The sequence below is a fragment of the Enhydra lutris genome, unplaced genomic scaffold (genome assembly GCF_002288905.1).
Source record: "Enhydra lutris kenyoni isolate GAN:26980312 unplaced genomic scaffold, ASM228890v2 scaffoldscaffold49, whole genome shotgun sequence".
NCBI classification, from domain to species: domain Eukaryota; kingdom Metazoa; phylum Chordata; class Mammalia; order Carnivora; family Mustelidae; genus Enhydra; species Enhydra lutris.
In genome coordinates, this window is record NW_019154133.1 from 12,910,566 (window position 1) to 12,935,887 (window position 25,322).

General features: G+C 45.2%; 1 protein-coding gene across 1 annotated transcript; it reads left to right on the forward strand.

Annotated features, from left to right (window-relative positions):
• The first annotated feature begins 1,352 nt into the window (after nucleotides 1-1,352).
• LOC111156772 (PR/SET domain 14) lies at nucleotides 1,353-20,324 on the forward strand. Its single transcript, XM_022517839.1, has 7 exons — nucleotides 1,353-2,052; nucleotides 2,612-2,665; nucleotides 2,749-2,906; nucleotides 4,507-4,777; nucleotides 10,194-10,396; nucleotides 15,979-16,080; nucleotides 20,097-20,324. The coding sequence occupies exons 1-7, from the start codon at nucleotides 1,353-1,355 to the stop codon at nucleotides 20,322-20,324; spliced, it is 1,716 nt and encodes a 571-aa protein (XP_022373547.1).
• Nucleotides 20,325-25,322: the final 4,998 nt, after the last annotated feature.

The following is a 25,322-nucleotide window of genomic DNA, read 5'->3' on the forward strand; positions in this document are numbered from 1 at the left end:
GGCCCGCCCAAAGCTTGCCGGTGCAGAGCCCGCGCCACCGTCAGGGTCCTGGAGGCGCCCGCCCAGTGGCGGCGCTCTAGAAGGTGGGTGCCGGGCTGGGGCGCCGCGGTGGCCCGGGGCCGTCGTCCGCCTGGGCGGTGGGGGAGCGTAGGAAGCAGGCGCTGGCGGAGTTCGTCCTAGGTGGCCGTTTTGCCCGCTTGGGGCTTTCACTCCTTAAGTGGCTTGCAAGCCCCAAGTGGCATATCTTTGCGGTCAGGGGAGGGCAGGAGTCGAGCACCTTTGGGGCCTCGGGAGGAGCCGCAGATGCTTCGTCGTGGCTGACCTCTTCTCCTGACCCCGTGTTCTTTAATTTCTGAGTCACGACCCCGCTGGGTTTCCTTATTGGGCTCATTGATCTTGCCCTCGAGACCCGCCGGCCCTGAAGGGGCTCCCCTCCTCGGCCTTGGTGAACTTGTGTCCATTAAAACGCTATCCTTTCGGGGTGGGGGCGGTGGCCGCCGAGGCGTGTCTCCCACCTGGCCTGAGGCTCGTCCTTGTCTGCGACCCCAGGCTCCCTAACCACCCAGGTGGAGTGACCCGGGTTCCCGGAGGGACTTGGGGAATGTGGCGGGACTCGGCCCACGTGGCAGACCCGGCGCCGGCTGCGGAGCTCTGAGGAGAGCCCAAGGTGGCGCCCTTCTCGTCGCGGCAGCGGGACCCGTGGGTCCGCGGGGTCAGACCCTGTGCTCGAGGAGGGGCGGCGGCCTTTCGGACCTGCCCTTGGCTCCAGGAGCGCTTCTCCTTCTGCGCGAACCGCCCGGGGGCCCTTGACCCTGCCTTCGCCTCTGGGTACCGAGGAGCTCCTGGAGCAGCCGCCTGCTCCAAAGCCCAGTAAGGCCTCGCGCTCGGCTCCAGTTCCCTGGAGTGGGAGGGCCCGGGGGGCTCCGACCTACCCTGTAAAAGAGCTTTGTTGAGCAGAGGAGCGGGCGGAAGAGGGAACTTCAAAAGGATTTTGCAGGAGCCGGGTTTGGGTTCGGTAGTAGAGAATGGGTTGTTGGAAACCAGCTGTGCTTGGTCAAGGTGTGCTTGGGGAGGGAAGGCAAAAGCGACACTTACCGGGAACTTGGAGTCGAGCAAGATCCCGGAAGGTTTTTCGTTTGGGGTTTTGTGTGTTTGTTTGCATTGCAGTTTTGTTTTGCCTTGTTTGTGGTGGTAGGGCTTGCGGGATCGAACTGGGAGCTTTATGCGATTCCCTTGGACCCGGGGCTAGCTTGGATGGTGGAGGGTAGGCAAGTGGCAGCGCGGCCGCCGCGTCCCCGCGCCCCTCAGCTGCGCTTGCTTTCCCGCAGACGCGCGGCGCGCTGTTGCCGGGGATGGCTCTGCGGCCACCAGGTGAAGCTGGACCCCAGGACAAGGTGTGCTACGCGTCCGAGAGGCTCCAGCGCACCCCTCAACACCTGGACTCCTACTGCATGCCTTTCCCGCCCTATGGCCACTATGGGAACATGCTAACCGCTGCGGAGGAAGACTTCCAACCTTTTCCGCAGCTGGAGGCCGCAGTGTCTGCATCCCACGCTTTGCCCGCGTTCGCCTTCCGGCCGGCGCCTCCCTTACTGAGCTCCAGCCTGGCCCTGCAGAGGGAGCCGCTCTACGATCTGCCCTGGTACAGCAAGCTGCCTCCGTGGTACCCAGTCCCCCACCTCCCCAGAGAGGTGCCTCGCTTCACCAGCAGCCACGAGTATACAGGCGCCACCAGTGAAGACTTGGGACACATTGGTGGCCGAAGCGACAGTGGCCAGTGTTGTGGACCTGAGATTTTAATTCCGCCGTCGGCTGCAAATGCTTCCTTGTTGCCGGAGGGGCTGAAGACGCCCCAGTTATTACCTTGCTCCCCCAGCAAGCGGTCTGAGGAGGGTTCCAGACTCCCGAGCCAACAAGGAAAGTCGTCTCACCGTTACCACTTCACCCAGGAGGACCTGCACTTAGTTCTGTTCGGGGTCATTCCCAGCATGGAGCACTCCGCCCCGCTACACCATGCAATTTCCGGCTTCCTAGTCCCCACAGACAGTTCTGGTAAAGGTTGTCATATTGGGAGGGAGTCAGATTGGCTGGGAATAGAGGTGGGAGCAAGAGTAGGAAAGGGGGGCATCAAGGTGGATCTGAGACTGTCCCAAGTCTGGGGCGAAGTGTATATATTTCCCATCAGAGTATGGAGCTTGGGGACACCCGGCTCATTTCTGAGGCTCTACTTGCCTAAATGCATGATTCCTAAGGTTGGTTTTAGCAGAAGCTGAGGGTCAGGAGACACATGGTTCACACACTGGACTTGTCAGCTGGGATCAGATTCTACCAGGATGTACCGGGTATCTCTTTGAGAGCCTCATGCAATTTCTACGTGGAGTCCCAGCCTCACCATCTTGCTTGACCTTAGTCCCAGCATTATCTCTGATTCTCAAGTTATTTAAATTTGCAGAATGAGGTTAATTACATAACTTTGCAAGGGTTGTTCTCAGTCTCAAAGGAGAAATTTTATATGTAAAAGGAGCAGGAAAAACATAAAGGATAATGGTTACCTCCAAGAAGTAGGGAAGGAAACACCTTATGAAAAATAAAATTAAACCCTTTTTTCTAGGACCCGATTCTCTCTGTCAAACTCTGGATAAAGACTCCCTTCAGCTACCAGAAGGTAGGCAGGGCTTCTTGCCTGGATTTCTGTCCCTGAAGGAATACAGTTTCCTCACTGGCTTTCCTACCCCGGCTTTCCACTAGGTCTCTGCCTTAAGCAGACGACGTTCGGTGACCTGCGGCATTTTGGCGTGTTCTGCAGCAGCCTCATTGCTAAAGGAGTCAGGTTTGGGCCCTTTCAAGGTAAAGTGGTCAACGCCAGTGAAGTCAAGACCTATGGAGACAATTCTCTGATGTGGGAGGTAAATGAAATTATGTTTCTTGTGGGTCCACAAAGTGGGAACTTACACTGGTGGGGAACGGTGTTGGCTTCTGGCCCTCTGGGAGAATCCTAGCCTGGGAGAGGGCACACTCTTGCTGTCCAAGCTGTCCCAGCTGTCCATTTTACAAGATGAAGAGAAGGGAAGGCAGATGCTCATTCCACCAAGATAACACCTCTGCATGCATTCTTGGTGTTCTGTGGAAGAGTAGCAATGGAATATACATTCAAAGAATTAGTATTTGTCTATATTTATAGGTAACACCAGATGCTTTAGAGGTTATACACAGTGTGCTGAGAATAGGCCAAAGAGAATAAAAACACATTTTAAAATTTGTGATATCATTTGCCAATGAAATTAGCTGTAGATTTTGAAAAACTGATACTCTTGATTCTGATTGGGACATGCTAGTAGGACTCCGGTTTGTCAATATATCCGATCCCTCCCCTTGACCTTCATTTTCTACTTCTAGGAATATGGTTTATTAAGGTAATCTGAAATTCGGAGTATGTGGAGATGTTAATCACAAAGTTGCTTATAATAACAAAACGCTGGAGCTGCTGGAATTGCCCACAGCAGAGAAAGAATTAAAATATGGCTCCGCTAATATGTATGACAACTAGGTGGGGATAAAGCACAAAACTAATTGGTTGTCTTTAAGTTGGGAATTAAATGCAACCTTCTCTTGTTCCCCTTTTCTCTGCTTATGGAATTAACATACTCGCTATAGAAATTTGGAAATTAAGCAAGTGATGAGAGTAAGAATCTTTTAAAAATGCCACAGCAGGGGCGCCTGGGTGGCTCAGTCGTTAGGATCCCAGGGCCCTGGGAACCAGCCCTGCCTCAAGCAGGGAGCTTGCAGGAAGCCTGCTTCTCCCTCTCCCACTTCCCTTGCTTGTGTTCCCTGTCTCGCTGTGTCTATCAAGTAAGTAAAATCTTTAAAAAAAAAAAAAAAAAAAAAAAGAATGTCACAACACCTATAGAGATATTCTTTTTTTTTTTTTTTAAAGATTTCATTTATTTATTTGACAGAGAGAAATCACAAGTAAGCAGAGAGGCAGGCAGAGAGAGAGGAGGAAGCAGGCTCCCCGCTGAGCAGAAAGCCCGATGTGGGGCTCGAACCCAGGACCTGGGATCACGACCTGAGCCGAAGGCAGCGGCTTAACCCACTGAGCCACCCAGGCGCCCCAATATAGAGATATTCTTAAACTAATAATTCTATTTGGGCTTAATACTAGTAAATAATAAATATATTCAGTGGACTCATGCATGAGATTTGGACTATAAATTTTTAGTAAGTAATTTTACTTTATAGGTTGGGGGGGAATACATTTTTTTTTTTTTTAAAGATTTTTTTTTTTATTTATTTATTTGACAGACAGAGATCACAATAGGCAGAGAGGCAGGCAGAGGGAGAGAGAGGAGAAAGCAGGCTCCCTGCTGAGCAGAGAGCCCGATGTGGGGCTCGATCCCAGGACTCTGGGATCATGACCTGAGCCGAAGGCAGAGGCTTTAACCCACTGAGCCACCCAGGCGCCCCAAGGGGGGGAATACATTTTAAACTTTGTTTTATTTTATTTAGATCTTTGAAGATGGTCATTTGAGCCACTTTATAGATGGCAAAGGAGGTGCAGGGAACTGGATGTCCTATGTCAACTGTGCCCGTTTCCCCAAGGAGCAGAACCTAGTTGCCGTGCAGTGTCAAGGGCAGATCTTTTATGAGAGCTGCAAGGAGATCTGCCCAAACCAAGAGCTCCTTGTGTGGTACGGAGACTGCTATGAAAAGTTTCTGGATATTCCTGTGAGTCTTCAAGTTACAGAACAGGGAAAGCAGGCGCCTGGGCCCTCTGAAGGTGAGTGCACACCTTTGCCTTTCCCAGTGAGGCTCTTCTGGTGGAAGGACTTGGCTCTTTTCTGAACATGAAACACCCCCACCCCCACCCCCAACAGCATGTCTGCTAACCTGTGGAGCTCTTCCCCATCAGAGGCTAATGCTGCCCGGGAGACTTAAGGGAGGGTGTCTCTAACCAGGGGGCACTACCTGGCTGGAGGAAAATGCCTTCATCTTTCCAAAGCTGCTGAAGCTACTTCTATTCACAAGGATGCCTTTTCTTTTTCCCCCTTCACCTCCTTCTGGAGAAAAAAATAGAAGCAAAATAAATGGATGCAACCTCTTGCCTAGGTGAGCCAGTTTCTGGTTCGTTTCTGCTCAGACTAATACAGCCGATGACTCCATCAATGCTCTGTCCAGAGCAGGGCTTTCCAAATGGGGGTTGCAGTATCTAAATGTGGTGGGAAATCAATTTAGTGTTTTAGACCATCTTTAAAGGAAAAAAAATAACAGAATTAGAATAAAGTAGAATAGAAATTGTCAATGCGAATCTAAAGTATGAGCAAGCATTGTTTTGGTGAAGTCTTTGTTTCAAATGGAGATGTGTGTGTGCTGAGTCTCAAATAGAAAATGTTTTTCTTACTGTGGATTTTAGTCGCCTTTGGGAAGCATTGAGCTACACTCTTGCTCTCAAATTTTAATGTGGATGTGAGAATCTGGGGATCTTAGAAAGATGGAGATTCTCAGTCAGGGCTGGGACCTGAGATATCCCGCATTTCTATCAAGTTTCCAGGGGAGGCTGATGCGGTTGGCCGCTGGACCACATGTGACCAGCACGAACCTAGAGGACCAGAAACCCACTCCCTGGGAGTGAGCCTCTGGAATTTGCATTTTTAAAATGCTCTCTGACTGATCTTTGCATACACACCAAAGCTGAACCCCTGATCTAGTAGGTTATATGAGATAAATGCAAATTACTCTATGCGTGTAATACTATGGAAGCCCACCTTATGTTATAATAAATGTAATAAGTAACAAGTTACAAAGGAAAAATGAATTGCTTTCGTCACACACTACGTGATTGTATGCATGCAAATCTCCCTTGTAAACCGAGACCCTTCAGAGCAGGAAATAATTCTAAGTACCTTAATATCCCCGTCTCCTGGATCCCAGTGTATATTGAATGAAAATAGAAGACATCAGGACCAACACGGGAAAAGCTGATTAGGGATGAGATGGTGTTGGGCTGGGAGAGGGAAGGCAACCCAAGTTTGGGTAATAGTGAAGCCAAAGAAAAGACATGCGCGCAGGGATTAGGAAGTGAATGATGAACAGCCTCTTGTTTCAAGAGTCCAGATAATGAGGGCTTGTCAGAATTGTTTTGGTAAACTATCTTCCTGCTACCCCCAACATATGAATGGCGTGGGGATAAAGTCGGGGGTGGTGAGATTGTAGGACTCTCTGAAGTCTGTGGACCTCACAGTTGTTTCTTACTTAGCACCAAACCAAGTAACCTTTTTGGTCACTTCCAAAGTGTACTGTTTTTGAAATAAAAGTGAAAAATGGATTTGAGAAAAATCCATGCTTGATAACTCACAAACTACAGTCAGCTATTACAGTGATCATGACTTTTGATTTCTCAAGAATACTCTTCCTGAAATTTGTCTTCAGAAAATAGTCCAGAAGGGAAACCTTTTGTCCGTGAGGACTTTTATTTTCACTAATAGGGATGGCGCCGTAATAAAAATCCCACGGACATAAGGTTTCCCTTATTTTTTATTACAGTATTTTGCTCAATAGCGGAATAATTCTTACACAAATGATGATATATGACCGCATAGACTAATATGCAGAAATCAGAAATCCCCATCTGGTAACAAGGAATAGGGATGAAGGCTTCGAATAGTAAACGGGGTTGAATAATATGTATTTGGGACAACGTGTGGAAGGAACTTGGTAAACAATTTAATTCATTGGAAAGAATTATGGATGAATTCATTTCTATTGTGAAGTGGTTTGGGATAAGTTTTAAAAAGGAAAGAAAAGAAATAAAAAATAAAAAGGAAAGAAAAATGAAAATTCCTCTCTCCTCTCAAAAGAACTGTTTTCCTCAAAGGCTTTTGGCGAGGATTGGTGGCAACTTCGCCTTTTCAGGTCTTGAGTGGGAGGGAAGAGTCTGGACCCTATGTGGGCGGGTTATTTGAGTATGCAGGCCTGCAGAGTGTGTGTTTTGGGGGATGGAGGTGTGGAATGTGAAGAGGGCTCTTAATTGTTACGAAACTCTGAACTGTGTGTGGTGGGGCAGGAAGCATCATTGTCAATATTGGGAAACCCCTCAGCTAAAAAGAGTAGTTGACCAAGGTGGGACATGGGGCGGGGAGGGGAAGAAAGAAGAAAAGGGAGCAGGATAAAAGCATTAGGTTAAGTTAAATATCCAAAGACCTGAGCAGAAAATGTAGGCAACGAAGCCCTAATTAGGAAGGGTGGCTTGTCCTTTTTTTGCCTAAGCGGTTCTTCTGCACGCTCAATATTGAACCATGATTCTGAATTTTGCTGTGCTTTAGTGCTTTGAATTGTAATATTACTGATCCCTATCTTGTAGACCCTCTCTTCCCACTGCTGGAACAGGAAGGCCCGGTATTTTTGACCAATGAAAATGCTAGCTCTGATCTAAAACCATCCCAGCAAGGGAATTCTGAGCGGATTAGCACCTCAATGAAAGTGATAGACATCCCAGGCAATGGACAGTCCTGGGGTTGGCCATTGCCTTCCTGGTTATTTACTTAATGAATGGTTTATTTCCTTAGCCACCTGTTAAACGTGCCTGGGATGTAGTTATCTACTAACAAAGCCCCTGATGGATAGCTTCCCTGCAGACCTGGTGCTAAGAAGATTTCCATCTACAGACTCCTGCATGTACTTACTGCTGGCTCTTCTCTCCCTCCCTGGGGCCAGACAATGGCGTCTCAGTGATGCATTCACAGTCAAAGCCACTTGATCCTCCGGAATCCAGAGTGTCCTCAGCAGGGATGCTTTTGTAGGTGGCCCCAGTCCTCTCCCCTCCCCCAACAATAGACACCCCCGGACCTGGGGCCTCCCTTGCTAGAGTCCGCTGAACCCTCTCTAACCTCTCTCCCCCTCCCTCCTCCATTGATAAAAACAGATTTACCTTTCTGGGTCTTAAGTCTATCACTCAGTGATAGTATCACTCATATTGGTAAGAGCTCAATAAGTGATAGGATTAAATTAATCATCATGATAACCCTCTGAATACAAGAGAGGGCAAGATAATGGTCATCCTTACTCCCAGCTTTTTGGTTCTAGCTCTGGAATCCTTTCCAGAAGTTCAGGGAGGCAAACGGCAAGCTAAACACGTAACTAAGACTTTGTGAACCGGGCCAATGGGAACAGCCCTTGTGAAGTCTAGGAAGTAAGCTGTTGGTGTCCATCATTGTCTGGTCACCATTGACCAAGGTGAACTGCCCTGAACTTAGAGCTTAGCCTGATCTGAAAGGGACACAGTATGTATGTTTGGTATGTTAGCCTAACCTCCCAGTACATGCCGGTACAGTCAAGAGTGTGTTTAAGAACTGTAGGGTTGATGGGGCGCCTGGGTGGCTCAGTGGGTTAAGCCGCTGCCTTCGGCTCAGGTCATGATCCCAGGTCCTGGGTTCAAGCCCCGCATCGGGCTTTCTGCTCAGCAGGGAGCCTGCTTCCTCCTCTCTCTCTGCCTGCCTCTCTGCCTGCTTGTGATTTCTCTCTGTCAAATAAATAAATAAAATCTTAAAAAAAAAAAAAAAAAGAGAGTGTTTAAGAACTGTAGGGTTGATGGGGTGCCTGGGTGGCTCAGTCATTAAGCATCTGCCTTGAGCTCAGGTCATGATCCCAGAGTTCTGGGATTGAGCCCCGCATTGTGCTCCCTGCTCAGTGGGAAGCCTCCTTCTCCCTCTCCCACTCCCCCTGCTTGTGTTCCTTCTTTCTCTGCCAAATAAATAAAATATTTAAAAAGAAGAAGAAGAAGAACTGTAGGGTTGGGTGGGACACCTCGGTGGCTCAGTCCGTTAAGTGGGTTAAGTGTCTGCCTTCTAAGCATCTGCTCAGGTCATCTCAGGGTCCTGGGATTGAGCCAGCTTCATTGGGCTCCCTGCTCAACTGGGGAATCTGCTTCCCCTCTCCCCCTGCTTGTGCTCTTGCTCTCTTTCTCTCTCTCTCTCTCCTCCCAAATAAATAAATCTTTTTTTTTTTTTTTTTTTTTTTTTTTTTGACAGACAGAGATCACAAGTAGGCAGAGAGGCAGGCAGAGAGAGAGAGGAGGAAGCAGGCTCCCCGCCGAGCAGAGAGCCCAATGCGGGGCTCAATCCCAGGACTCTGGGACCATGACCTGAGCCGAAGGCAGAGGCTTTAACCCACTGAGCCACCCAGGCGCCCCTCAAATAAATAAACCTTAAAAAAAGAAAAAAAGGAACTGTAAGGTTGAAGTGCTCTTAAATAGGGCTGGAGGCAGGGCTTCAGCAGATACATTTCAGGGCACAAAAGGGAAGGAGAACCCACAAATTAAGAGATTGAACAAACATAACAAACCATAGACAGCAAAAAGACCTGGAATCTGAAATTGAACTGATTGGAAAATAATTAAACTTGTGTGTACACATGTATTTCTTTAAGGAATAAGAGTTAATTGCTTAGGTATGACAATATGGTTACTACTTTTTAAATAAGTATTATCTTTGGGGAGCCTGGGTGGCTCAGTGGGTTAAGCCTCTGCTTTCGGCTCAAGTCATGATCTCAGGGTCCTGGGATCGAGCCCCACATCGGGCTCCCTGCTTGGTGGAGAGCCTGCTTCCCCCCGCCCCTCTGCCTGCCTCTCTGCCTGCTTATGATCTCTATCTGTCAAATAAATAAATAAAATCTTTAAAAAAATAAAATAAAATAAAAAGTATTACCTTTAAAAGATTGCAGTTTGAGGTATTTATGAACCAAAATGATTATTAGTGTTGAAATAGTCATGGAGGCAAGTGATACAAATGAAAGCAAAATTAGCTCTGAGTTCGTCATTGTGAAAACTTGGTGTTGAGCCCATGAGGGTTTATTATTCCATTATTTTGACTTTAGCATATGTTTAAAATTGTCATGAAAGTTTCTTTTTTTTTTTAAGATTTTATTTATTTATTTATTTGACAGAGAGAGATCACAAGTAAGCAGAGAGGCAGGCAGAGAGAGAGAGGAGGAAGCGGGCTCCCCACTGAGCAGAGAACCCGATGTGGGGCTCAATCCCAGGACCCTGAGATCATGACCTGAGCCAAAGGCAGAGGCTTTAACCCACTGAGCCACCCAGGCGCCCCTGTCATGAAAGTTTTTAAAAATCCTTTTGGAGGAAGTTAAGAATGAGGGACGGGAACTGACTAAGCCACGGGCCCTTATTCCCCTGTGTTTGACAGAGGCTGCAGAAGGCTACAGATGTGAAAGATGTGGAAAAGTATTTACCTACAAATATTACAGAGATAAGCATCTGAAGTACACCCCGTGTGTGGACAAGGGTGACAGGAAATTCCCCTGCAATCTCTGCAAACGATCCTTTGAGAAGCGGGACCGGCTCCGGATCCATGTCCTTCACGTCCATGAGAAGCACCGGCCTCACAAGGTAAGAAGGAGGGCGGGGAATGACAGGCGGCCCATGACTCCCTTGGCTTCCGTGCTCCTTCCTCAAACCCCTGAGTCCACACTGAGGGTCCCCTAGGTCTGAACTGCTAGGACACAGTGCCTGATGACACAGGGTCTGTGAGGGAACGGTGCCTTGAAGGGCAGATGTGAGCTAGCACCATGACAGAGTGCTGGGATAGATGCACAGGTAGAGAGGGGCGCAGAGGAAGGGGTGGTCTTGAGCTGAGTCTAGAAGGACAGCGGGTGTCTGATTTATATGCAGGGCAGGGTTGGTCGGGATGGGAGAGGATTGAGGCATTCCAGGTGGGAAGGAGCCTATACATGCTTTTACGTAACTGCATTTTGTTCCATTATCTGTGCAGGCATATTTACAATTATAGACAAACATGAAGCATGGGCATGACCCAGGGAATGGAAGGCCTTTGTGGCACGCTGAGGATTTTGTCAGGAAGAAAAGCAACAATGGCAATAGGGAGCCATTTTCTGCCACTCCAGATAGCTGGTCACGCTGCCAGGCTTGGTGCAAAAAAAGTACAAGTGACCGTTGGGCTTACCTAGAAGAAAGGATGGGACCTGGGTGCAGACAGATGTGGGTTTGACTCCCGGCCCTGTCAGGACTAGCTGATGAGGCTACCACCTGAGTGACTCCAGAGTCCCAGTCTTGTTCTTAAGAAAACTGAGAGCGGTTTTCATAAAATTGCCCTTTTGCACCCCCTCCCATTCACAGCTACGCTTCCAGAAGAATCCCAAACAATCATGGATGGCATTAAAGTTTGAGTATCTTTACAATAATCTAAGAATTCCTTTTTGTTCATTAAAAGACATGTAATACAATTAGTTTTATTTTTTTTTAAGAGTTTATTATTTATTTGATAGATCACAAGTAGGCAGAGAAGCAGGCAGAGAGTGGGGGGGAAGCAGGCTCCCTGCTGAGCAGAGAGCCCAACGCAGGGCTCAATCCCAGGACCCTGAGATCATGACTTGAGCTGAAGGCAGAGGCTTAACCCATTGAGCCACCCAGGTGCCCCTACAACTAGTTTTTAACAGCCCCTTGGTGGTCTAGATCTACTAAGATATCCATGATACCCCGGACCCCTCCAAATCCCACTTCCCACAGAAAAGCACATACTTAACCAGAATTCTATGAACATTTGAAGTATGAAGACAGTGAAATTATTTCTCACCCATTGATAGGAAAAAGGGGAAAAGTTACACTCCAGTATTCTGACATTAAAAAAGTGAGATACTGTGTGTTCATCAACACAAGTGGCTATAAAAATTACGGTTTGCTTATTAAGCCAAAACAAGTTGCAGAATATGTATAGAGTGATAATGGTTTTGAAATTTGAAATGGTTTCTTATGGAGGCCATGCATGATGCTCACACACAAATGGAAAAACGCCAAGTAATGCCTCCAACCACTGTCATTTTGGGAGTATGATTAAGAACAAAGTTAAGGGAGCCTGGGTGGCTCAGTGGGTTGGGCCGCTGCCTTCGGCTCGGGTCATGGTCTCAGGGTCCTGGGATCGAGTCCCGCGTCGGGCTCTCTGCTCAGCAGGGAGCCTGCTTCCCTCTCTCTCTCTCTCTCTCTCTCTCTGCCTGCCTGTCTACTTGTGATCTCTCTCTCTCTCTCTCTGTCAAATAAATAAATAAATAAATAAATAAAATCTTTAAAAAAAAAAAAAAAAAAGAACAAAGTCAAGAGACCACGGGGGTGGCTCAGAGGATTAAGCCTCTGCCTTCAGCTCGGGTCATGGTCTCAGGGTCCTGGGATCGAGTCCCGCATTGGGCTCTCTGCTCAGCAGGGAGCCTGCTTCCCCCTATCTCTCTCTGCCTGCCTCTCTGCCTACTTGTGATCATCTCTCCCTGTGTCAAATAAATAAATAAAATCTTAAAAAAAAAAAAAGAATAAAGTCAAGAGCAATTTTCACTTTCACTCAGTCAACGTTTAGTTTTTTTATTTCCAGTTTTTACTTTTTAACATGAGAAGAGAATGTATGCTTGGTAAATAGAATTTGGAGAGAACCCAGCAAGCCACCTGATAGGCCATGCCCCACATGAAGACATTTAAGGTGTAATTTTTTTCGATGTGTTTATGTGAACATGCACATATTTTTAATATACTTGGGGTTATGATGAGGCTGCTTTTCTGACTTAACACTACATCATGAGTAATTTATAAACTTGGGAATGACTGCATCAGTGTGTGACATGGATGGGCCTTCACTTATGTAACAGATCGCCCGACGTGCGGATTTCTCCCCAGTGTGTCTGCAGTGAACGATACTCCATAGAAATCATCACAATTTTCCATGTTTGATGACTTCTTTGGGATAGATTCCTAGAAGTAGAAAAACTGGGTCATAGACTGTGTATAATTTGAAGGCTCGAATGGAGAGCTGAACAGCTTTCTGGGGAAGATGTGGGTTTATAATGCAGACGGTGAGCCTTGCCGTGAAGGAGGCAATACGGGGTCTCCTACAGACCGTTGGCCTTCCATGCTGCCATTTTGGTAGATGAAATAGTATCTTGCTTTAATGTGCATCTTAATTGATAATGTGGATTAAACTTTTGAACTATATTTTATCGGCTCTCTGTATTTGTCCCGTGATCTGTCCACATGTGTCCTTGGAAAATAGGTCTATTGCTATGTGCTTTTGTAATACTATTTTACAAGCCATAGTTTATCAGTTCTAGGTTTTTATGTTTCTGAAGCATATGTTTTTGGAAACCGAATGTGTTTAACAAGGGGTGGTATGCTATAATTTTCATTGGAAGCGTTTTCCTTTCCAGTTAACATAGCAAGTGATCCTAACCTGAGGGGATGTGCACCACTGGGATATTTGTCAGACTTGCTGCGGCTAGATCAAAGGGTGTTGGTTAAGAAAGTAAAAGCTGAAGGGCTTCTTGAAGGTCATCAGAGCTCCATCAAGATATTTCTGCTAAAATGTTGGCTGGGTCCTTCACTTAAACTCTGGAGACAGTGGTGGTCTCGGGTAGGGGTTTGAGGGGAGAAGCTGTACTCAGCTGCGGCAGTCTTTGAAATTGGGGGACCATAGACCAGGCTGTCCATAGATGACAGGGATGACAAGGAAGGCGTGGAAGCTGGGAAGAGTGAAACAAGGAGCCAGTTTTATGGAAGGGTGGGGGAATAATCGTTTTATTTATTTGTTTTAAGGGTTTGTTTTGTTTTGTTTTGACAGTGAGAGAGACAGGGAGAGAGTGAATACAAGCAGGGGGAGTGGGAGAGGGAGAAATAGGTTTTCTTCTAAGCAGAGAGCCCAATGCGGGGCTCAGTCCCCGGACTACAGGATCATGACCTGAGCCAGAGACAGACGCTTAATGACTGAGCCACCCAGGAGCCCCAAGAATAATCATTTTAAACTGACAATTCAAGAGGATGAGTCCCGTTTCCTTCGTGTTCTGGAGAGTTCTTTAGTGATCTTCTCTTTGCAAACTCTCTCTGAGTGGTCTTGTCTTTTATCATGACTCGGCGGGAGGCGGCAGGTGCGGGGGTGGGGCGTTGGTTAGACATCTGGGTGGCTTGGTCGCTCAGGCATCATGATCTCAGGGTCCTGGGATGGAGCCCCACATCGGGCTCCCTGGTTAGCGGGGAGTCTGCTTCTCCCTTTGACTCTTCCTCTGTTCTCTCTCTGTCTCAAATAAGTAAAACCTTTAAAATATATACATCATGACTATAAATAGCATTTCACATGGGTATGGACCTCTATCCAAGAATTCTGTCCTGAGCTCATGTAGCGTATGTCTAGTTGCATTCTGAGCATCTCAAGTGGAGTTTCTCACGGCACCTCTGTTTCTTACTTTTACTGCCAAGCATTTTTTATGCTCTTTTAGTTTTCTTCATTTTACACTAAGTTTGGTAGTTAGCTTTTAAGGTGGTGAAATACATTTAATTTGCAGAAGCTCGAAACAAAACATTTAACTTGAAAAAAATAAAGGGGGGGTGGGGAGTCTCCAGTGAAGCAGACATGTAGAAACTAAGATAAATCATTAAACAAAAAAACAAAAACATTCAGTTTCTTCATGAAAGAGAAAAAGATTGATTGACAAAAATGTCAGAAGATGGTGGGTGCATAACGAGCAGTGGAAAGCCCTGTATTATCACCCCTGTTTCTAGCATTTAAAACCTAAATGCACCTGCCTCCTTTTCTGATGACTGGTCAAGCAAAATTAACAAAGACCACAAAAATGTCAGAGGAAATCCCTGAATCCCAAAAGTTTATCCAGGAATTTAGAAATGTCAGTTCTCTCCAACCTGAAATTCCTGACCAGTGGAGAGAAGTTTGTTTTTCCAAAAATCATTGTTTCTTATATTCCATCAATTGCTCAAAATTATGCCAGACTTTTAACTTTCTTTGTATTTTGGCTTTGACTTCTAAGCTTTTTGTTTTCACTAGGATTTCTAATTCCAAGTGGAAGATGTAGTTTCCTAATTGCGTAATGATACTGACATTCTTGTTGAAAGCGTTCTACAGGGAAACTTACATTGTGACCTGTTGCCTTCTAGGCCTGTGAACTGCCAACTTTGGACAGCTATCATCACCTTCCTAAGTTAGTTCCACTGTTTTTTTTTTTATTCCACTCTTCCTCTTTCTTGATTTTCTTTTTGTAATACTGGGGTGTATCTTCAAATAATTGTTTTTAAAGGTACATAGTGAAAAAATTTTGAGTCTTTTTTTTCTTTTCCGTGGGCTGCATGCTCAGCGTGGAGCCCAGTGCAGGGCTTGAACTCAAAACCCTGAGATGAAGACCTGAGCTGAGAGCAAGAGTCAGATGCCTAACCGACTGAGCCACACAGACTCCCCTTCTTTGAGGACGTTTTACTTGCATATGTTTTTGATAGTTTGACTAGATACAAAGTTTCAGGTAGAAAACTTTTCAAAAACCTTCAAGGCATCTTTCTATTTTCTCTCATCATTTGATGGCAATTTGTTTCTTATCTGTTTATAAGTAACTGGTTTTCTTCTTTGTGGAAATTGTTCTTTATCTTTGAAATTCTGAGGTTTTAACAGAACATGTCAGGTTGGATGTCTTTTCCTTTTTTTTCCTGTTTTGTAATCAGTGAAGTACAAAGTACTGTTTCCGTTTGAATGCACAAGTAATAAACTGACAGGAATTTTCTTGTTCATTCTTTGGTTATTATCTGTCTTCTAGAACTTTGTTCTCTCCTGGAACTCCTTTTGGCCAGATAATCAGGTTGAATCTACCTCCCTGTGCTTAGCTTTTAATTTTTTTTGTCCTCATTCTCAGAGAGTCAGTCCCCTAATCTTATTTTTCAGATCATGTATTTAGACTTGAGATTTGATCTGTTCTTTTTGCAGTATTAACTAAAGCATCTGACCAGAGCCCATACTTCCAGAATCGTCAGCGTAGCCCTGGGTAGTCTTTCTGCTGTCCTAATTAGACCCGTCAGCCTGAGTTCTATAACCTCTGCCTACAGCCATACACTGGATAAATACAATATTTCACCTCTTACTCCCAGATAAACATAATGGTAAAATGAAGACATGATTTTAACTGTATGTTTCTTTTACACCTTAGTGTTCTACGTGTGGGAAATGTTTCTCTCAGTCTTCCAGCCTGAACAAACATACGAGAGTCCACTCTGGAGACAGACCATACCAGTGTGTATATTGTACAAAGGTAAATGGAACCTCCTTCCAAGGGATCTACCTTGAGCCCTGTTTGGATGTTCATGGATAAGAACTTGAAGCATAAAGCCTGGCTTATAAGGAGTTCTTGGTTAGTCCATTATCAGTCCCATCCCCATTGCCACCCCTAAAAAAAGCTCCAGTTTGCTTAAGATGGTCAGATATGACCTCCTGTTACCAAATTGGCATTTAAGACGTGTCATGAAATATACCCCCGAGGTCGCTGGGATGGCTTAGTCGGTAGAGCATGAGACTCAATCTCAGGGTCGGGAAGTTCAAACCCCCCATTGGATGTAGAGAGTACTTAAATAAGCAAACAAGCCAAATTTTATTTTATTTTTTAAGATTTTATTTATTTATTTGACAGACAGAGATCACAAATAGAGAAGGAAGCAGAGAGGAGGAAACAGGCTCCCTGCTGAGCAGAGAGCCCAATGCGGGGCTCGATCCCAGGACACTGAGATCATGACCTGAGCCGAAGGCAGAGGCTTAACCCACTGAGCCACCCAGGTGCCCCTATTTTTTTTTTTTTTTAAGATTTTATTTATTTACTTTGAAAGAGACTAAGAGAGGGAGAGAGAACACAGAAGGAAAGGGAGAAGCAGGCTCCCCGCTGAGCAGGGAGCCCGATGTGGGGCTCAATCCCAGGACCCTGAGATCATGACCTGAGCCGAAGGCAAATGCTTAACGACTGAACCACCCAGGTGCCCCGAACAAAATTAAAAAAAAAAAAAAAAAAAAAAAATTACACCCCTAATTTATAGGGAGACTTGATGATGGCAGACATGATTACATAGTATGTAAGAGCACAGGCTCTCAACGTTCTAGACCAACATTGCCCAGCTGGAATCTAATGTACATTATACAGAATACTGAATGATAAAAATGAAGAGACAATTAAGTGGTTAGGGGTTTCTGGAATAGAACTGTAGTTTGACCATGCTTTAGAAATCTTAACAAAATACCTCGTTGTTTTTTTTTTTTCCTTTATTTATATTGACACAGAGAGAGATCACAAGTAGGCAGAGAGAGAGGGAGAAACAGGCTCCCTGCCAAGCAGAGAGCCCAATGTGGGGCTTGATCCCAGGACCCTGAGACCATGACCTGAGCTGAAGGCAGAGGCTTAACCCTCTGAGCCACCCAGGCACCCCACTTCATGTTTGTTTGTTTGTTTGTTTCAAGATTTTATTTATTTTTTTTTATTTGACAGATCACAAGTAGGCAGAGAGGCAGGCAGAGAGAGATGGGAAGCAGGCTCCCCGCTGAGCAGAGAGCCTGATGTGGGGCTCGATCCCAGGACCCTGGTATCATGACCCGAGCCGAATGCAGAGGCTTTAACCCACTGAGCCACCCAGGCGCCCCTTCATGTCTTATTTTGAGGATAAGCATCTGAACTGTCCAGTGCTTAGTTAGCCATTAACCATATGTGGTTATTTAATAAGAATGAAATGAAATGGAAAATTCTGTAGTTTGGTTTCATCCTCCACATGTGGCTAGTGACCACCAAGCTGGGTAGCATGGACATAGAATGTTTCTATCCCTGCAGAAAGCCCCTGTTTGACAGCACTGGAATAGACTGACCCTATCATCAAGTTACTTAAATTTTTTATGATAAAGCCATAAAAGAAATGCAGGCCATGTTAGGGGGACATCTAAGCCTCCCAAAGAAGCATGAAACATTGAGTATACCAGGCTTAGGGAAACAATACTGCTGAAGAAATTGCATATCAATAGAATGGAAATAATCAACAGAGAAAAATGAGGCTGAGACACGAGTAGACCAGATGGAACCAGCAGAGTGAAGGAGGTGATTGTGAATTAGTGTGAAAAAGGCAGGCTATCCTGGGGGATACATTCTGTCTAGCAGAATATTCAGAGCAAGGTCAAAATAGCCCCACAACACATCCTGTTTCTGGAGTTCTTACTCTGATCCCCACCTTGGACTTGTAGCTCAGCTGGGGTTGAGAGATGCTCTGAAGGGGAACTAAATCCACTTAGGACTTGAACGAGTTATTTGGCATCCCGGGTTAGACTCCAGTTACTTAAGCTGATGAAGACTGACATGTTCCAAACAAGTGTGGCTTGTGCACCTTCCTAGGTAGTGACCCAAGTCCAGACCCCTCAGAGTGTGGTGCTTCTCTCCCAGCCCCCCAAATCTGAAGCCACCAGTTCTACCTGTTGTTTTCTGTCAGTGGACCCCCAAATGGAGTCATTATATCTCTAATATACTGCCTGAAGGTGACAAGGTCAAAGCATAGTACTGAAATGAATAAGGAGAAAGGTTATAAATCGGGGAAAGAACAGAAGTGGCCAAGAAAAAATGTAAAAACAGCAAAGTACTATTGTTACAGCCATTTTAGAAAAGTTTGGCAGTTGCACTAAAAATGAAACTTCTTAACTGCCATACAACCCAGCCATTGTCCTCCTGGGCACTTAACCTCAGAAGTGAAGGCTTTACCTGTACACAAATGCTTGTCGCAGCTTTATTCTTGAGAACCCAGACCATAAACAACCCAGACATCCTTCAAGGGATAAGTGATTGAACAGACTGGGGCCCACCCTCACCGGGAGTACTTCTCAGCAATTAAACAGGCCTGGACTGGGAGCACCTGGGGGCTCAGTCAGTTAAGCCCCGCCTTTGGCTCTGGTCGTGATTCCAGGGTCCTGGGATCAAACCCTGCATCGGGCTCCCTGCTCAGCGGGAAGCCTGCTTCTCCCTCTCCCACTCTCCCTGCTCATTCTCGCTCTCTCTCACTCTCGGTCTCAAATAAATAAATAAAACCTTTATAAAAGGGGAGGGGAGACTTGGATCCATGGAGATATCCATGGATCTCCAGAGAATTATGCTGAGTGAGAAGAGTCAATCCCAAACATAATCTTGAAGGGGTGAAGCAGTAGAAATGGAGAACAAGTAAGTGACAGCCACAGCTTAAGAAAAAAAGTGGGAGGTGGGTGGGGGGAGATCAGTATGGCTCTAAAAGGGCAACCTGAGGGCGCCTGGTGGCTCAGTGGGTTAAGCCACTGCCTTCAGCTGGGATCATGATCTCAGGGTCCTTGGGATCGAGCCCCGCATCAGGCTCTTTGCTCAGCAGGGCGCCTGCTTCCCTCTCTCTCTCTCTGCCTGCTTGTGATCTCTGTCTGTCAAGTAAATAAATAAAATCTTTAAAAAATAATAATAAAATTTTAAAAATAAAAGGGCAACCTGAGGCGTTGTTTGACAAATGGCCCACATCCGCGTCCTGGCTATGACACTGTACTATAGTCGTGTAAGAGGCAAGCACTCAGGGACACTCCGTAAAGGGTACACAGAATCTCCAATAATAAGGTTTCAAGTTTTTACTTGTTTTTTAGGGAGCCAGCACATGTGAGTCAGGTGGAGGGGTGGATTGAAGAGGAACAGAGAACCCCAAGCAGGCTCTACACCCCATGCAGAGCCTGACATGGGACTCACTCCCACCATCCTGAGATCATGACCTGAGCCAAAATCAAGAGTCGGATGTTTCACCAACTGAGCCACCCAGGTGCCCCTCAGAAAGTTTAAGTTTAAAAAAAAAAAAAAGGGGGGGGGGAACCGGAGCTCCTGGCTGGCTCAGTCAGTGGAGCATGCAACTCTTGATCTTGGAGTTGTAAGTTCAGGCCTTGTATAGGGTAGAAAGATTTACCTAAAAATAAAATCGTAGAAAAGAAAAAAATCAGTAAGACGCTGATTGATGCAGAGACCTTGGCCAAGAGTAGCTACTCCCCTAATGCAAGTTCTCTTGGGCTGTGGTCCTAGATCCACCTACGCTGGGATTGCTGGTTGAAACGGAGGCTCCTGAGCCTCCTGTCGGTCAAGCCCTTTTTTATGAAGGCGGCTACTGTTGACCAGACGTGCTGCTCTGTAGCCTGAAAACCCAGATTCATCCATCAGAGAACTAAGGCTCGGTAATGGTGAACTTAAGCCCTTGGTCTAGTTGGCTGTCCCGGTGAAGGAAGTTTACCTTTTCTTCCGCTTTTCGTTCTCTGCAGAGGTTCACAGCCTCCAGCATCCTCCGCACACACATCAGGCAGCACTCCGGGGAAAAGCCCTTCAAGTGCAAGTACTGTGGTAAATCCTTTGCATCCCACGCTGCCCATGACAGCCACGTGCGGCGCTCGCACAAGGAGGATGAGGGCTGCTCTTGCAGCATCTGTGGAAAAACCTTCCCAGATCAAGAAGCATTCTACTCCCACGTGAAGCTCCATGAAGGCTACTAGCCCTCAGAGTACGGGGACCACAGAAGACCAAAGGCTCGGATCCGGTCTGGGTTTTCCTTGCTTTTGGGGTGTGTCATAGGGGCAGAGGGTAACTACATGGAGATGAGAAACAGAAAAGTGGAAAATATCAAATTGATTTTTGCCAGCTTGCACAGAAATGTGTTTCACAGGAATGGAGTTTTGGTGAATTTATCTAGAAATAGTGTGAGCTGGCTATTAATATTGAGCTTCCGGGTCTGGAACTCAAGACAAACCCTGAGAGAGGGACTATATTTTACTTTGGGGACTGGGAGTAGAGTTTGATTTTGTGATGAAAAAGACCTTTTCTCTACTAGTTGCCTTGGGTCCCCAATTGTAATGTGGCTGTGGCTGTTACCTGGTCTATTCTTCATAGAATAAATTCTTTAAAAATTCATCCAACCCTGAGCTTCATTAGTCTTGCAACTAAGTGTTACGACATAAATTTAATCTCCCATCTTTTTTGGATTGATTTTCAACCCCTAGAACCCACTCCTCCCCCATCACATGACAGAAGCCTGTTAATTTGTTTAGCACTGTACAGAATTACTCCTAGGACACAGAAGCTACTTATTCACCTCATCTTGAGCTTTGTAATTGGGGAAGAAAAATTATTATTACCAAACTAAGAAAAGCTTAAAAATTGCAGTCGACTATAAAATAAATGTTTTTGTATTGCTCTAGTTTCAAACCCGACTTCATTCGGAGAGACAAGTGGAATCTTTTCAGTTCTGATTAGCCCGTTCACACTAGTATTTAGAATGTCAAAAAAGGAGGCCCACTGAAGAGAAAAACGTACCAAATCCATTATCAGTGGGCTGATGCAAACCTTGGGGGGATATCTGTGCTAACATGCGAGAGAGAAACTCATCTCATGTGCGTAACAGTAGCTGATGTTTGTAAATGAGCATGAGCCCTGTGAGATGGTACCCTTGCGCTCACCATCTGCAGAGACGGAAATCAAGGCTTAAGAGTCAGGAAGTGGTGCAGCCTTCATCTCCAAGGGACAAAGCCAGGTCTGCCCACTCCACTGCCCGGCTTCCTATGAATCCTGGTAAGGACATGGCCCTTTTCTATCAGTTATCCCTATATCAAAGCAAACAATGACCTACTTTTAAATATTCACATGGGACATTTAAGACCAGAATGGGTGTTCCATGGTGACCCTAACTTCTAAGCTGTTCTGTCCCATGCCTAGCCATGGTGATATTGACTGCTTAGGAGTTTTCTTCACCCTTTATCCATGGTCCGTGGCTTTCAAAGTAGAACAAATTCAATATGGAACAGATGCCCCATCCAGAGGGAGGCTCCCAGCTGTAGCAGAGTCCTTTGAGAAAGAGCCATAGTGCAGGTGGAAAGGCAGTGACAGATTTTCCTCTGGGGACTCCTCGGCTGCGTTGACCAGAGCTGAGTAATTTATCCTAATGGGAATGTGCCCTGTTGTTTTAGGACTGTTTTAGTTCATGTTAATTAAGTCAGAACAATGGTCTTTTGAAAAAATCCGGGCTCATCCTGTAATTAGGCAGCCTTTCTTTGACTGCTAGTTCATTCTACAATCAAACGGGAAAGCAAGACATCAGGAACTCATGTGATGACGATTTTTTCACTAGTTGAATCCTTCGAAATAAGTACTTTGTTCTTCCAGCTAACATAGCAGCAAAGGAAGGTAATAATGGTTTTGTGTTGTGTTGTTTTGTTTTGTTTTGTTTTGGGGTTTGTTACTGTTTTTGTTTTTGTTTTGCCCTTTTCTAACAGTCACTCCAAAATGCCCGCATGCCAAATAGCACTTAATGTGGACCAAGCAGGCCACAAGGTTTGGATCATCCTGATCAGGTTCCAGAGCTCCATTTTTGGTTTGGAAAATGGAGTCAATTTACAACATCCTTCTTTAGTAATTCCCTTAAGCTCTCTTGTGTTTATTGAAAACATGTATCTCATCTATTTTTTTTTTTTTTTTTTTTAAGAAAGCTTTACACCCAATATGGTGCTTGAACTCAAGACCTTAAGATCAAGAATCACAGGCTCCGGGGCACCTGGGTAGCTCGGTGGGTTAAAGCCTCTGCCTTGGGCTGAGGTCTTGATCCCAGGTTCCTGGGATAGAGCTTTCTGCTCAGCAGGGAGTCTGCTTCCACCTCTCTGCCTGCCTCTGCCTACTCGTGATCTCTGCCTGTCAAATAAATAAAATCTAAAAAAAAAAAAAAATCACATGCTCTACTGACTGAGCCAGTCAGATGCCCCTTAAATATGTATTTTAAAAATTCTTAAAGATAATTTGAGTCGCTTATAACAATAATTTTTAAAAAGACTAAGGCAGTCAATTTAGAAGACTAACCATTACATAAAAGTAGGGTGAAATTAAAGCTCTGGGCTGATACAATTACACTGGCTGGACATTGCTCGAACGTAACACCTACAATACGGATTTTGGAGTTGGACAAACTTGTTTTGTCTGCCATTTCCTCATTTGCATAATGTCGGGCAAGTCATTTCATATCTGAGATTTAACATGCTCATCCGTGAAATAATGTCATAATTATGTAGGGTGTGATGAGGATTAAATAAAATGAGATGACTTCCATTCTGGGTGATACTTATGAAAGCCATTTCCTTTCTCTTGTGAGTCAACGCAAAGGGAGAATTAGGTCGGTTTTATTGTTGCTATCTATCCTTTCAGGGTTCTCAAGAAGTGTGATTCCTGTATCAGCAGTGTCAATATCACCTGGGGACTTGTTAGAAAGGCAACTTCTCCAGCCCTACCCAGTGTCTCCTGAATTAGAGATTCTGGGGGGAGGGGCCCACAATCCATATTAAAGTTTGAGAAATATGGCTGTATTGGATTTCTCTAACTTGGCCCTACAGCGTAGCAATGGGTGAAACTGAGTAAGTAGCTGGGTGACTGGGCAAAATCCCAAAAGCTGTCCGTTAGAAGGAACCATTAGGGGCGCCTGGGTGGCTCAGTGGGTTAAAGCCTCTGCATTTGGCTCAGATCATGATCCCAGGGTCCTGGGATCAAGCCCCACATCGGGCTCTCTGCTCAGCAGGGAGCCTGCTTCCTTCCCTCTCTCTCTCTCTCTGCCTCTCTGCCTACTTGTGATCTCTCTCTCTGTCAAATAAATAAAATCTTAAAAAAAAAAAAAAGAAGAAGGAACCATTAGAATGCAGACTACAGGCACACTAGAGCTCTTCCTTGAAACAATGGATATCAACAGAACACAGTTTTGTCATTTTACCGTTGGAAATAACAGAACTCCTTCTGCAGCTCGTACCGGATGGATGGAATTTAGAAGCCTTCTATGAGTTAGTTCCTCTGGTTATATTTCTTTTCCCAATCTGAGTCTAAGTCTAATGATAAATATCATCTGTTCAATCATTAGAGGTTTTTTAGGTTGTTTTTTGTTTGTTTTGGTTTTTTGGTTTTAATGTATAAATAGGGACATCTGAACCCTGGAAAAATAACTAGGCTCAAAGTAAAGTGGTCTTCCTGATATTGATGGAGCTCTTAATGGGCCCTCGGGGCGTCCTTCTAGGACTGGGGGAAGTTGCTATTTGTAATGAACAAAGCTATCAAAGCAGACAGATGCTCCGGACCTCTATGACGCTTGCACGGGGTTCAGCCTCAGGGCCATAAAGTCATGGCACCCTTTGTGCCCAAGCAGTGCAGGGCAGGGTGGGCCTGGGAGGAGCTGCCTTCACTACGTGATAGAGATAAGGTCACAAACACTGTCCTAGACCACCCGATTATCTGCGAACCTAATTTGGAATCATGGGTTATATAGTATTTCATTCAAAGATTTTAAGTACTTTGAGAGTTATTTATGACTTCTTAGGGGCAGTAATCACACCCAACTGTGATTTCTTGAGCGCTATCCAAAGTTCAGAAGAACAAATTTCTATACTGAATTCTTTCCATAGAACCAGTTAACTAGAACATAGTATTGCAGCACTTTTTTTGTTGACTGACATACGTCAAAAGGGAATAACCAAAACCTTTAAGGAAAAAGAGTGTTAAAATAATATAGAGATAAACTACCTCATCGAACGTCTCTTCATAGAGTATGGCAATCTCATAGAAAACGATAGTTTTCTGGATTACCCTAAGAAGTTATACAAAAGATACAAAGCACATGAAGCTTTCCTTTATTGTTGCAAAGAATTCTTACTTTATTTTTTTGTTGAATTAAAGTAACATTGATAAAATGCAATATTTTGAAATGACATATTTAGCCCTAATCACAGCAAAAGTAGAGAAGGTGGGATGCCTGGGTGGCTCAGTGGGTTAAAGCTTCTGTCTTCAGCTGGAATCATGATCCCAGGGTCCTGCATGGGGCTCTCTGCTCAGCAGGGAGCCTGCTTCCCTTCCTCTCTCTCTGTCTACCTCTCTGCCTACTTGTGATCTCTGTCAAATAAATAGATAAAATCTTAAAAAAAAAAAAAAAAAAGTATGGGCACCTGGGTGGCTCAGTGGGTTAAGGCCTCTGCCTTCAGCTCAGGTCATGATCCCAGGCTCCTGGGATTGAACCCCACATCGGGCTCTCTGCTCGGTGGGAAGCCTGCTTCCTCCTCTCTCTCTGCCTGCCTCTCTGCCTACTTGTGATCTTTGTCTGTCAAATAAAGAAATAAAAAATCTTTAAAAAAAAAAAAAAGAAGTAAAGAAGTTTCAGGGAGAAGATTGTGGTTTTATGTTTGCATACGTTCTCGGGATGAATTATGCTTTCACTGTCACTTTTTTGTCTTATCTATCTCAAGATTTTTGTAATCTCATATTAAAAAGTGGGATAAATTGTGTACGTTTTCACGTATAAATTCTATCTATACACTCATGAAATTTGATTTGGATTCATTTCTAGCTTGGTACTTTGGGTTGAAAGCAGTTTGCTATCAAGAAAATATATATAGGGACACCTGGGTGGCTCAGTGGGTTAAAGCCTCTGTCTTCAGCTTAGGTTATGATCCCAGGGTTCTGGGATCGAGCCCCACATC